Source organism: Colletotrichum lupini, chromosome 5 (assembly GCF_023278565.1).
Source record: "Colletotrichum lupini chromosome 5, complete sequence".
Taxonomy (NCBI): domain Eukaryota; kingdom Fungi; phylum Ascomycota; class Sordariomycetes; order Glomerellales; family Glomerellaceae; genus Colletotrichum; species Colletotrichum lupini.
Window position 1 is genome coordinate 1,084,879 of NC_064678.1, and position 12,298 is coordinate 1,097,176.

Below are 12,298 nucleotides of genomic sequence, written 5' to 3' on the forward strand. Positions count from 1 at the left end.
GAGGTGGCTTTTCTCTGCGCCTTGTCAACCTAGAAGAGGCGAGCCGACATGCAGGGGGATAGGGCTCGGGCAAAGTATGCGCTTCAGCCGTATAGATGTGCGAATTATAGCACTAGGTATTCTCGTATTACGTTTGGTGGCTACTACTTGGAATCCATAACCTCAGATGGTTTTCCTTTGCTTCCTATCACTGTCTCTTTAGTATCTCCCCATCCTAGGCCCCTGCGGGTCAGGTGTTGCTCTCGAGATGGTATATTCCGTTGTGACGACAATCTTGTTGGGGTCAACATCAGGTTGATGGCGCCTAGCTCTCATGGATTGCCGATTGCTGTTGACGGGCTCTGCTGCAACTCCCGCAATGTTCGATCCTTGAGGCAAGTAAGGGCTCTGAGGCTTATCGGTAGAGCCAATCGAGGCTTCCTCGCCACCAGCAGTGTTCTTCTCCACACTGCTAGAGACTATGTGCTCGTCTGAGCCCCATGTAGTCTCATTAGGGATGGAGAGAGGGTGGCTTCGGGGTCCCTGCTTGCCTGGGTAGCTGCCCAAGCGGTACCCCTGGCTATCGCCCATAGCGCCGCTCTTGTTGGTACTAGCATTACGGCTCTTGTCGATAACGCTTTTGAAGAGGGGATAGACCATGGGCATGTTGGTAAGGACCACGGAAACGAAAGATTCTCGGACAGACCAGTAGCCTGATTGAGCGGGATCGGTGTCGCCAACCTGGGAAAGCAATTTGGTTAGTGACTCTCGGAACCAGCGTGGATCGGGTTCATTTACTGTAAGGATCGAGACGCAACGAAGGATACCGAACGTCATCTCAAGGAAGCCACCACTGAACATGATCATGAGAGTGACCTTCTTCCTCCAGGGAAGATGGGACTTCCACACCATCTGTGAAATGTCGAGTCAGCTCACACTTCGCTAATCTAATCAACTACGTCTCAGTTGAGAACATACCGGAAGAGGAATAGCCATGAGGTAGAAGTCTGTTACCGTGTTCTGCTGCAGTATTAGCGACCTCATGTAGAGAAAATATGGCGTGATGGCACCTTAAGTGTAGTGAACTTACCATGGCCATGACAAAGGTAGTTTGCAATATAGAAACGGCAGGCATACACGAGTCTTTCTTTGGTTAGTTCAGTTAATCTACGATATGATGCTTGACACTTACTCCCAGGTGAAGGGTTGATCTGCCATTGATTCTGAAACGGAATGCATTTCATGAATGCGACCAACAGACATGCAACGTAGGTTATGGGCATGATAATCATAGCCCAGAAGATGACTCGCTTCATCTTGTGAACCCCATCACTGGCAGATGTCAGCACCAAAGTGAACGATCTAGAAAAGGGTTTGCAGGTTCGCTCACGTAAGACGAGAGTAGTAAACTACCCAACAAGCCTTCAGTAACCATAGCAGAGTTGTGTATAGTAGAAGGCCAATGACATGTGTCTTGGAGCCGTTGACACGCAAGAGCCACTCTGGCGATGTTGGATCTAGAGCAGCTCGTTGGTCGTCGGTCATGCCATTGTTGGCAAACCCTTTCCAGTACGCAACGACAAAATATGCCGCCACTGATTCCGCAGTATATACCAGCTAGTAGATGCCTTAGTCAAATGTTAGTCAACTTGGAGACGATTATGCTTACGATTGCCAGAAGCATCAGAGCATCATCCCAAGCAAACTTCCGCCACCCCAATGTAGAGGCTCGGCTGTAATATCGTAATCCGACCACGAGATAGGCAGCACCCTGCAAGCCCCAGACCTCCTGAATGAACGCATTTGCTTCGGCGGCGGACATTTTGTCAACAAACAATAACCTTAATGAAAAGAACCGCCTGAGGTAGAAACAGAGGAAGCATAGCCGGAACCAGCAGCTAAGTCGATGAAAGGAGATCAAGCGGGAAACACAAAGTGTAAATAACTACCCGAGGAAGACTCTGAACAGAAACCGAATCGATGGAACTGGACTTGTAGCCCCGTGCGTCTGGCAGCTTGAATCGCTCATGTGCCCTTGCTCTTCTTTCTCCCTGAGGACCTTGTGCTTGTTCCCTGTCCGGTGCTCCTGGTTCAGTGTTCCCAATATCCAGCAAGGACCATGCCGATCGTGAGGCCATGGCAGGGGAAGGTCTCAATTAGGTGCTTATGATGAACATTTCACCTCTTCAATAGGACTGAAGGTGGTCAAGGCACGAACGGCGTCAATGTACGGACTGCTCCGTCAACCGTTTACTCTCACCCCCAAAGGATCAGGGGGTTTTCGTCACGGAGCCAGCTCCGCTTTCGATAACGACAGTGGCATAAGAGAAGTACCCCAGTTGATTCCCACTCTGAGTACCACACGATGAGGACCAAACCGTCCGATCGAAGGTTTGCTCGGGGAACCGGAGAGCCAGCCGGGAACATTGGTCCTCCTCAGAGCAACAAGTTCAAACGTTAATCGCTCCATGCCGTTGGTCGAAGATATGACCTGTGGCGCTACGCCACCACGATTTCTGAACCAATCCATACTGGAGCTAAGTTTTAGAGAGTTCACTAATCGAGCCCCGTCAATGGAAATTCTCCATCAAAACTGGCGGACTGTGACGGAAGAATGTCATTCATCATTAGTGATGTCTTGAACCCTGGTGGCTGGACTAGCATAGTCTTCAACATCCAATGTGGCTCCCCTGCAGTTGTCCTTGGTATATTGCATGAAACGATATACTACAAGTTCCCATGAACTTGGAGCCGTCTTCCCGCGTTGCGCGCTTCCTGCGTCTGCAGCCGACTTCGCTTGCGGTGTAAGAAGGATATACCGCACTTCTGTTCTGTCACATTCTGTATTCCTTCGCGGGCCAATGGAACTGTAGGAATGTCAACCTCAACTTCTTGGCCGCATCGAAACCCTGTCAGGAACCCAGTCGCTCGGATGCCTGAGGTGCAGCATATCAATCCATCTTCTTTCGGAGCCCCGGTCGTAGGAGCACTGATCAACGCCTCGTAATGTCGGGAGCTATTCACCCCTTTTGTAACGCTGGGTTACCATTTGGAGTGTTTTCGCCAGAGTGTCTCCACTGTGATAATACAATGCGACGAGTCATTTCTAGTTCCAACGACGGCAATGAGTGGTAAGTCGACCCACCCCCTTTTGGCCACCCCCCCCTTTTGGCCACCCTATCAAAACATAGTATTAAAACATCGCTACTAACTATACTTAATTAATTAACTATCTTCTATTACTATAATAATATAGTTATTATCTTCCCTAAGTAATTTAACCCCTATGAGTCGACTAGGACTAACTAAATAGTTATTAAAGTCCTCCTAAGCTCTTTATATATTTTAGATATTTACGAACTTAGTATTTAAGTTTATTAATATACTTTTCTTTTTTTATAGCCTTAATTAGTTAACTTTAGCTTTTAAAACTCGAATATAGTACTAAGATGTTACTAAATAATAGGCCTACTTATTAAATACTTTTTTTATTTTTTTAAATAGTAGTCGTTAAGTATTATAATCTAAACTAAGCTTTATAAATAACTTTAACTAATCGCAAAGCTCGCTAGTTTTCTTAGGTATTAACTAGTTAATAATAAATATTACTAATACTTAGTTAATAGCTTTTTTAATATTACTAGTTACTTACTTAGTATTTACGGTCTTTTTAATTAGTATAATTAGGTTAAATAGGATTATTAAATTAATAAGTAGTCTAGCTATATTAGGGGGATATAGTCTAATTACTTTCTATTTACTTTATATATTTAATAATATTAGACTAGCTAAACGAGCTTTTTAATAATAGCTTAAGAAGTACCGCTTTTTAATAATAATAGAATTATTTATTATATCCTCTTTATTAAGCTCTTTTTTATACTTAAACTTAATAAGTTTAAAAATAGCTATATCTAACGGCTAGAGGATATAAGAAGTATATAGTAATAAGAATAGTAAGTAAATATTATTTTTATAATATTCTTATATAAATTCTATTGTTATATAACTTTTATAGCTATTTAGAATTAATAGTTAAAGCTTATTAAGTATACTAAGCCCTCTGAGGGGGGGGGGTCTTAGTTTATAATAAAAATACTATTTTTAACTACTTAAGGATAGTTTTATCAATTATCTAGCTATTATTTATTATTATAAACTCCTAACTAGTATAAGGGTTAAGTTTAAATAGAAACTATCATTATTATACCGACTTTCCTTTATATATAACTAATAGTTTAATAGCTTAATTATTAATAAAAATATACTTAATTATAAATACCTAAGTACGCAAACTAAGCTCTTTTTTTTATATTATTATAGTCTTTATTTTACTTAAAACTAGGCTATTAAATCCCTTACCCTTTAAAATATTAGTTTTATTTATATTATATTTATTAGCCTATTTAATATTACTAATTTTTAGTATATTAAGTAATCTAAACTATAACTTAATTATATTAGTAATAGCCCTATTTAAATACCTCGAATTAATAATACGACTTTTTTAGACCTTAATTAATAAGTTCCTCCTTAAAAAAGCGTCTATTTATCTTTTTTTAAAAAGATTTATATCCCCCTAAAATCTTAAAACTTACTTAGCGAATTTTATAAGCTATTTATAAATTAATATAATGCTTAGATTATACTAAATACGAACTTACTAAGCTAGCTAGTCTTTTTATTATAAAAAAAGCCTCTAGAGGTTTACGAATACTATTACCCTCGTTTAATAGCCTTTTTTATAATTATAAAGAGTTAACTTTAAAACTCCGAACTTAATTAAGGCCCGATTAACTAAGAGACCTCTTTTAATAGCCTTAAAAACCTAAATAACTTTATTTTTAATATACGAGATTATTATATATTAATAAATAAGTATATAAAAAAGAATTATATTTAGACGATTTTTATAATTATTATAATAGTTTGAAAATCGTGGGTAGGGTTTTAATACGGTAGCTGGGATAGAGAAATGGGGTGGCCAAAAGGGGGGGGTGGCCAAAAGGGGGTGGGTCGACTTAATTAAGCTGTAAAAAGGTGGTAGTTGTGTGGATACAGACGTGGCATAGCACGAATCAAGATACTGTTTATGCGAGAATCTGCAGATAATTCTGCCCAGGGTTTGTTCTCCATTGTGGAAACGACTGCCCAAGGGTTCGATGATCCATTTAATGGAGAGACAACATCGTCTGCCCCCGAATAAGCGTTACAATGGACTCTTAACTCGCGCAACAGTACGCCCGTCAATCTGGGCCTTGTCGCGGCAATAGTCCGACCGTTATCGAATCGCTAGAAGAGTAATCACTGACATCCTTCGATGTGCCTGTCCCATAATCTCGTTTCTGCGATGCAGAGATATCGCCTCAAAGGCTCAACCAGCCATTCAACGTAACTGCCGGTGGGATCGCCGATACGCCGCGGGCCCAGGATGCATCACCGTCCACAATTTATGGTTACCATTTGCTTTTCTTGGCCCAACAAAGGACTCACCACTAACGGGCGGGCTAGTGGGGGGGCCGTTCCGTGGTCTCCACGGGTTGCGAATCCGTCTCGCCAACGTCGGCGAGAAGCGCACATTCCTCCAGTCGCATCTAGGCTGGCCGTTGGGGACGATATCACCTGAAGCACATCGCTTAGCCATTTCCTCGACCATGGTATTGGCAAAAAGAAATACTGCCTGGCGCAGACATGTTACCAGCCAGCTGGTGGCGAGATGAAATGTCAGATATCAATTATCCGGGGAATCCGGCATGAGCCGGGCCCTGAGACCTTTGCAGCAATGTTAGTGCAGTCAAGTTTGTCTCCCATCCAACGGTTCGGTTTGCCGTTGGAACTCGAATGAACTCATTTATCATGTTTGCTTGCTGAGCGCTGCGTAATTTCCCCACCTAGGTAATTTGCAAAGAGACAATCTCCTTGCTCTGTTGGATTCAGGCCATGTATCATCCCGCCGGTCCTCGTCGTCGTAGTCTTGATGGATCATCAACGAGCCCCCACGTTTAACGGCGCGCCATTCCAACCGTTGGAAGAGGGCCGGCCCCATTGTCCATATGAATGGCGCACGGACAAGCATCATGCTTTTCCATTTCGGTCCTGACTCGAGCCAGAAAGGGGAACAGATCGTCCCCCTCCCATGACCCCAGGGCCCTTTCAACACCGAGCCCTTGTCGGCGGGACGTTCCCGGGCGCTGGAGTGACGAGCCCGCTGCCCAAGGTCCCACCAGCGCGCCGTTGAAGACCCCCGCAGTCTTTTTGGAGGTGGTGGTGGTAGCATCCTACTCCTCTGTCGCATCAAATCCATCGTTCGACCAACCATTGCACCCATTGGGCTGATCTGGCAGAGAGGAAGAGCTCATTAGATGGGAGTGTGGAGGTCCAGCCAAGACTGCTCATCAAGGGGTCTCTCGAAGACGAGTCAAGATGCTGACGGACCCCGCGACTTGAGCATATGCGAACCATCCCGCTTCGTCTTGTCTTCAACGCACAGCTCACACTCTCTTGTCTTGATTCCCTCGCATTCCTACACTCCCTAAACGCCAAACTTTAATACTCAAGTTTGTAAACGCCGTGCCGGATCAAGCCAAGCAAACATGGCCACTCCAGAATCGAACATAGATGTGTAAGCGTCCTCACCAAAAGTATCATCCATAAGCATGAACAACATTTCACTAACGTTACTTCTCATAGGCTCATCATCGGTGCCGGCCCTGCGGGGTAAGTTCAAACAGCGTGACATGACGCTTTCTTTTCTCTAAACCCTTGATGCCTAGCGGACTGACGAGGGTGAATGCCGGCACAGGTTGATGGCAGCCGCCTGGATGGCGCACTGCGGCGTCAACGCTCGCATTGTTGACAAGAGAAACACAAAGATCTTTTGCGGCCAGGCCGATGGACTCCAATGTCGCAGTCTGGAGATCTTTGACTCGCTTGGCTTCGCGGATCGGGCCTGGAAGGAAGCCAATCACATGATTGAGGTATGGATGCTAAGTACCACTCTGTTACTGAATGTCTCACGCTGACTTGTTCTATCAGATTTGCATGTGGGTATGTGACCATCATCATCACCATCATCCCAAGGCAGTTGGCAAGAACAAATACTCACAATTCGTAGAACCCGGGCAATGATGGTGTAATTCGCCGCAGCGACAGAATCCCAGACACCATTGTTGGCCTCTCGCGCTTCCAGCAAATTGTCCTCCAGCAAGGCCGCATCGAGCGTTTTTTCCTGGAGAACATCAAGAAGCACTCCAAGGATGCGATCAAGGTCGAGCGGGGGGTCCTCCCCGAGTCTCTGGAGATTGACCTGTCCAAAGTGGACGATGACGCCGCTTACCCGGTGACTGTCAAGCTTCGGACCCTTAACGAGGAAGAGTCTACCCCTCCTCAAGCTGCCAACGCGAGCAAGATCCCTGACGGCCTGTTCCGGAGTAATTTGATCCGGGACGATGACGAGGCGGACTTGATCAAGAAGGCCCAGGATAGAGCCGGCGCGAGTGAGATTGTCCACGCCAAGTATGTCATTGGGTGTGATGGGGCCCGCAGTTGGACTCGGAGAGCTCTTGGGTTTGAGCTGGATGGAGAGGCTACTGATTTCATCTGGGGTGTCATGGACATCATTCCCATCACTGACTTCCGTGTGTTATTCCCCTAGACATTTTGACGTGGATATGAGGCTGATACCTGAAGCTACGCAGCCGATATACGCATGCGCTGTGCCATTCACTCCGCCGAGAACGGCAGTTTGATGGTCATTCCCAGAGAGAATAAGCTTGTCCGCCTCTACATCCAGTTGAAGGAGGTCGCCCCCGATGCGTCTGGAAGAGCAGACCGCTCCAAAATCACACCCGAGCTCATCTTCGGCGCAGCGCAGAAGATTCTGAGCCCGTACAAGATTGAGTATGAGTACTGCGACTGGTGGACCGCATACCAGGTGAGTTGCCTACCGGGCGCATTTTACTATCATCATGGCCTTTGCTGATTAGTTGCAATAGATCGGCCAGAGAGTCGGTACCGAGTACGATGCCCACGGCCGTGTCTTCCTCGCCGGAGACGCTGTACACACCCACTCCCCCAAGGCCGGCCAAGGCATGAACGTCTCTATGCAAGACACATACAATCTCGGCTGGAAAGTTGCGCTGGCCGCCAAGGGTATCGCGAAGCGCGACATTTTAAATACCTACCAGAGCGAGCGACGCCGCGTTGCTCAAGACCTCATCGAGTTCGACCACCGCTTTAGCCGTCTCTTCTCCGGCCGCCCCGCCAAGGACGTTTTGGACGAGGAGGGCGTCAGCATGGAGGTCTTCAAGGATGCATTCCTCAAGGGCAACTTATTTGCGTCTGGTCTCTCTGTTGATTACGGTGCCAGTAACCTGGTCGTCAAGGCAGGCGATTCGCTGAAGCAGGGTGATGGCAGCAAGGTGCTCAAGTCTGTCGCCTCCATTTCTGAAGAGGACTTCAAGAAGAAGCAGGCGCTGGCCACTGGTCTCCCCGTCGGTATGCGCTTCAACAGCTTCAAGGTCCTGAATCAAGCCTGCGCTCGCCCTTGGCACTTCCAGGAGATTCTCAAGGCTGACGGTCGTTTCCGCGTCGTGCTCTTTGCGGGCAACATTCTTGATCCGTCGCAAAAAGCCCGCGTAGACAACTTCTGCGTGGCTCTCGACGCCCCCAACAACTTCCTCCGCAAGGTTACGCCTGCAAAGGCTCCTATCGATAGCGTCATTGAGGTTCTGACCATTCACTCTGCGAAGCGCACCGATACGGAACTGCTGAGAGACTTCCCCGATATCTTGCATCCTTTTAATTCGCATACTGGCTGGGACTACAATAAAGTGTACGTCGATGACGAGAGCTACCATGAGGGCTTTGGAGATGCCTACAAGAACTATGGCGTCGACAAGCAGAGGGGTTGCGTTGTGGTTGTACGACCTGACCAGTATGTTGCGTGGATTGGTGAGCTCGAAGACTTTGATGATTTGCAAAAGTACTTTGAGGGATGTCTGGTTCTGGGCCAGCCCGCTCCCAATGGGGTGAATGGCACGAACGGAACTTCATTGCCAGTGCGGTAAGTTGGCTCAGAGTCGTCGACAGTTGTATTCAAGTGGCTGTTAGTAGGTCGTTTAGATAATGTATCACCAATACCTACAAATGCCTACATCGGAGACAATAATAAGTCGTTGGTGAACAGACTACATAAACTTTTTGCTCCTGAAATTTGACCGAAAAGACCGCATTGCTCCCGTGCCCAAACAATATCATCAAATGTCAGGTTGGCTTCTGGACAGAATTTCAAACTTAGTTCGCCGTCGAAAGAATACAGGCCTCATGCTACGTCTGGGTACAAGCCATCGCATAGTGGTACCTTGCAAATTGACATGCAACTTTCAATCGGCAACAAAGCCTTTCTATGCCTACTTACAGATATCTTATGATTACTAAATTCAATCTTATTCTTTTCCATAACTGGGAACCATCTTGAACAAATGCTACAAGAGTGACAAAAGTAAGCAGTGCCAAATTCAACAATGGCCAACATTCGGAATGTTCCGGGCCTGCTACCCGTGCGTTGGCTGATCAGCTTCAGGGGCTCTAGCTCTGTTAGCTTTGTCTCACTACAAGGCGCCGCTCCCCTCACTCTAACATTGAACCTTATAAGCTCCCCGCTGTGGGGATTATTGGGCTAATAGTGAAGAATGAAGATGTCAAACGGTACTCCAGAAGGCGTTGAACTGGGTTCAATCCTTCGTGTGTGGGCAGTGGTTTAGTTGAGCTGTTGTACAAGTCACCTCAGTTGAAAACCATGTCAGTCTACCTACCATAGGTACTCCGTAGCGAGTATCGCTCAATAACGCGCTTCGGTGATGGTCACCCAAGGAATGCTAACAGCATAGGAAGTCTCCCTGGAAAGCGGTTCTTTCACAATGTTCGTCGCAACTATGCTCCGGATTAGTACTCAAATGCTAATTCATATTGAGACTCAGACCTCTTCATGTCCCTGGTGTCATTCAAGCGCGACGCCTGCCATCCGATGGCCAAGACGGCACTCCCCCTGTTGCAGAACGCCGCTAAAGTATCACAGACCCTTAGCCTTAATCAAAAGGACTATGCTTCGCGGGAGATGTGCGCTGCTTCCCACTCGCCCTAGAGTATCATATTGAAACAGCCTTGGTCAATTGCCTCATTTCTCATTTAAAAGAAACGCCTCGATATTGTTCGGAGAATTAGACGCCGCTTTCGACTCGAAACAGTGGGCGATCTTCTTCTTAGTCGACCCTCATCACAAAGCTTACTCTTAAGATCGGGGGAAACTTGGAACTGGCCACAGCGCATGGATGATTCAAGCCACCCGCACTGACCGAAATCATCACACCCTCAACTCCCAGGGGAATTCCCGTGCCTGGCCCTGGTGTAGAACTCATCCAGAGCACTTGAGGGAGCTAGGATCTAGAGCAGTCTTGCCTCTCCCGCCGCCAGCATCACCACACGAGGCGCTTCCCGTTCAACATCCCAGCCTGGTGCCGCTTCCCGCTCCACCCCCAGGATTACTAGCTGAATTCACTAGAATTGAGCAACATCCATCAAACAACCATGCCCCCCACTAATAGCGCAAGTATGTGCAAATGAGGAAAACGCTGCGACCTCGGTTTGTCTGAGCGCTCATTCCATGTCGACTTGGACGTTGAGTCTCGCTGAACTGCCCAGGGTCAACTTCCACATGACGCTATTTTCAGTGTTCAACCATGTCGCATTACTCTTAGCTCAGTAAGCTTACCTTTCCATCGGTGATTTGCAGTCTTCCCTGAGTGTTGACAAATGTTTATCCCACCTGGGAGTGGCAAGACAGTGGCCAGCCAGATCTGTTGATAGATGTATATAAGTCGAGAACTTCTTCCGCAAGTTATTGTCATTGCCATTCTTCTTCTCATCATCGCAACACAGCCTCAAACATTCCTTCATTCTTCTCAATTCCGAAGCAAGTCTTCCATTTTATTCTTGGCACGAAGCTCAACATTCATTTACACTCTCATTCCTTTCAACTATCTCCATCATTTTCAGATCAATATTTCAGCGACACCAAGTCATATCCACAATCTTTCAAAATGAAGGGCACAGTTCTCGCAACCTTTCTCGCCGCCTTCTCGGCTGGCGCCTTAGCCCACAAAGGCGGCTATGATAGCCCTACTGAAACCACTGGTGGCCAATCCGGAGGAAAGACCGGCGGCAAATCTGGTGGCGGCGGTGGATTCGGACTCCCTGGCTCCGGCAGCGGCAGCCGCAGCGGCAGCGGTGGTCTCAGCGGCATTCTTCCCACTGGGCTACCCATCGGAGGCGGCAGTGGAGGTGGAATTGGCGGCCTCCCAGGCGGCATTGGTGGTGGTAGCGGTGGTAGCGGTGGTCTCAGTGGCCTTCTCCCCACCGGACTGCCCATCGGAGGAAGTAGCGGAGGAGGTAGCGCAGGTGGCATTGGTGACATCCTTGGCGGTGGCAAAGGAAATGTCCTCCCTACCGGGCTTCCGATCGGCGGTGGTAGCGATGGAGAATACGGAGGTGGTGGCAGCGGCAGTGGCAGTGGCGCCGGCGGTATTGGTGGTATCCTGCCTACTGGCCTTCTCGGTGGCGGTGGAGGAGGTCTCGGTGGTCTTCCTGGCGCCGGCGGCAGCGGCAGCGGCGGCATTGGAGGTATTCTTCCTACCGGTCTTCCCCTTGGCGGCGGAAGCGGCCTTGGAGGTCTCCCAGGTGGAAGCGGCAGTGGCAGTGGTAGCGGCGGCATTGGAGGCATTCTCCCCACCGGCCTCCCTGGTGGTGGTGAGGGCGGTATTGGCGGTCTCCTGGGAGGTGGCGGTGATAAGGGCCTCGTTCTTCCTACTGGCGGAGGCGAGGGAGGCATCGGTGGCCTTCTTGGTGGTGGAAATGGCGGCATTGGCGGTGCCCTTCCTACCGGCCTTCCTATCCCGGGTATTGGCGGCAGTGGTAGCGAAAGCGGAAGCGGAAGCGGCGGCCTCCCCATTCCCGGCATCGGAGGCAGCGGTAACGGAGGAAGTGGGGGGATCGGCGGCATCATCCCCACTGGCCTCCCCATTCCCGGAATCAGCGGCAGCGGAAGCGGCAGCTCTCCCTCCGGCTTCGAGACCCGGATCCGCACCACCACTGACAGCGGTGATGGTTATAATGCTCCCACTGCTACCCCGGCCCCTGAGGATTGGTAATTGTTTGAGCACTTACACTAGTAGACCTAGGTAGTTATTGATGCTTCTCAATTTGGGTTACAGCCTTTTCTGAAATACACAAGAACAAATCAACAATCTCTATGAGCTTCCGC

At 48.0% G+C, this 12,298-nt stretch overlaps 3 protein-coding genes across 3 annotated transcripts; 2 read left to right on the top strand and 1 right to left on the bottom strand.

Moving 5' to 3' along the window:
- Positions 1-198: 198 nt before the first annotated feature.
- CLUP02_09749 (uncharacterized protein) lies at positions 199-1,801 on the bottom strand (the record flags this gene model as incomplete). Its single annotated transcript, XM_049288727.1, has 6 exons — positions 199-891; positions 958-999; positions 1,070-1,122; positions 1,172-1,311; positions 1,370-1,596; positions 1,649-1,801. 6 exons carry the CDS (start codon positions 1,799-1,801, stop codon positions 199-201), a joined length of 1,308 nt encoding a protein of 435 aa, XP_049145871.1.
- A 4,629-nt stretch (positions 1,802-6,430) lies between these two features.
- On the top strand, positions 6,431-9,047 carry CLUP02_09750 (phenol hydroxylase; the record flags this gene model as incomplete). Its single annotated transcript, XM_049288728.1, has 8 exons — positions 6,431-6,449; positions 6,538-6,601; positions 6,670-6,696; positions 6,782-6,956; positions 7,015-7,026; positions 7,094-7,616; positions 7,677-7,912; positions 7,974-9,047. 8 exons carry the CDS (start codon positions 6,431-6,433, stop codon positions 9,045-9,047), a joined length of 2,130 nt encoding a protein of 709 aa, XP_049145872.1.
- Positions 9,048-11,078: 2,031 nt separating this feature from the next.
- CLUP02_09751 (uncharacterized protein) lies at positions 11,079-12,185 on the top strand (the record flags this gene model as incomplete). Its single annotated transcript, XM_049288729.1, has 1 exon — positions 11,079-12,185. One exon carries the CDS (start codon positions 11,079-11,081, stop codon positions 12,183-12,185), a length of 1,107 nt encoding a protein of 368 aa, XP_049145873.1.
- Positions 12,186-12,298: the final 113 nt, after the last annotated feature.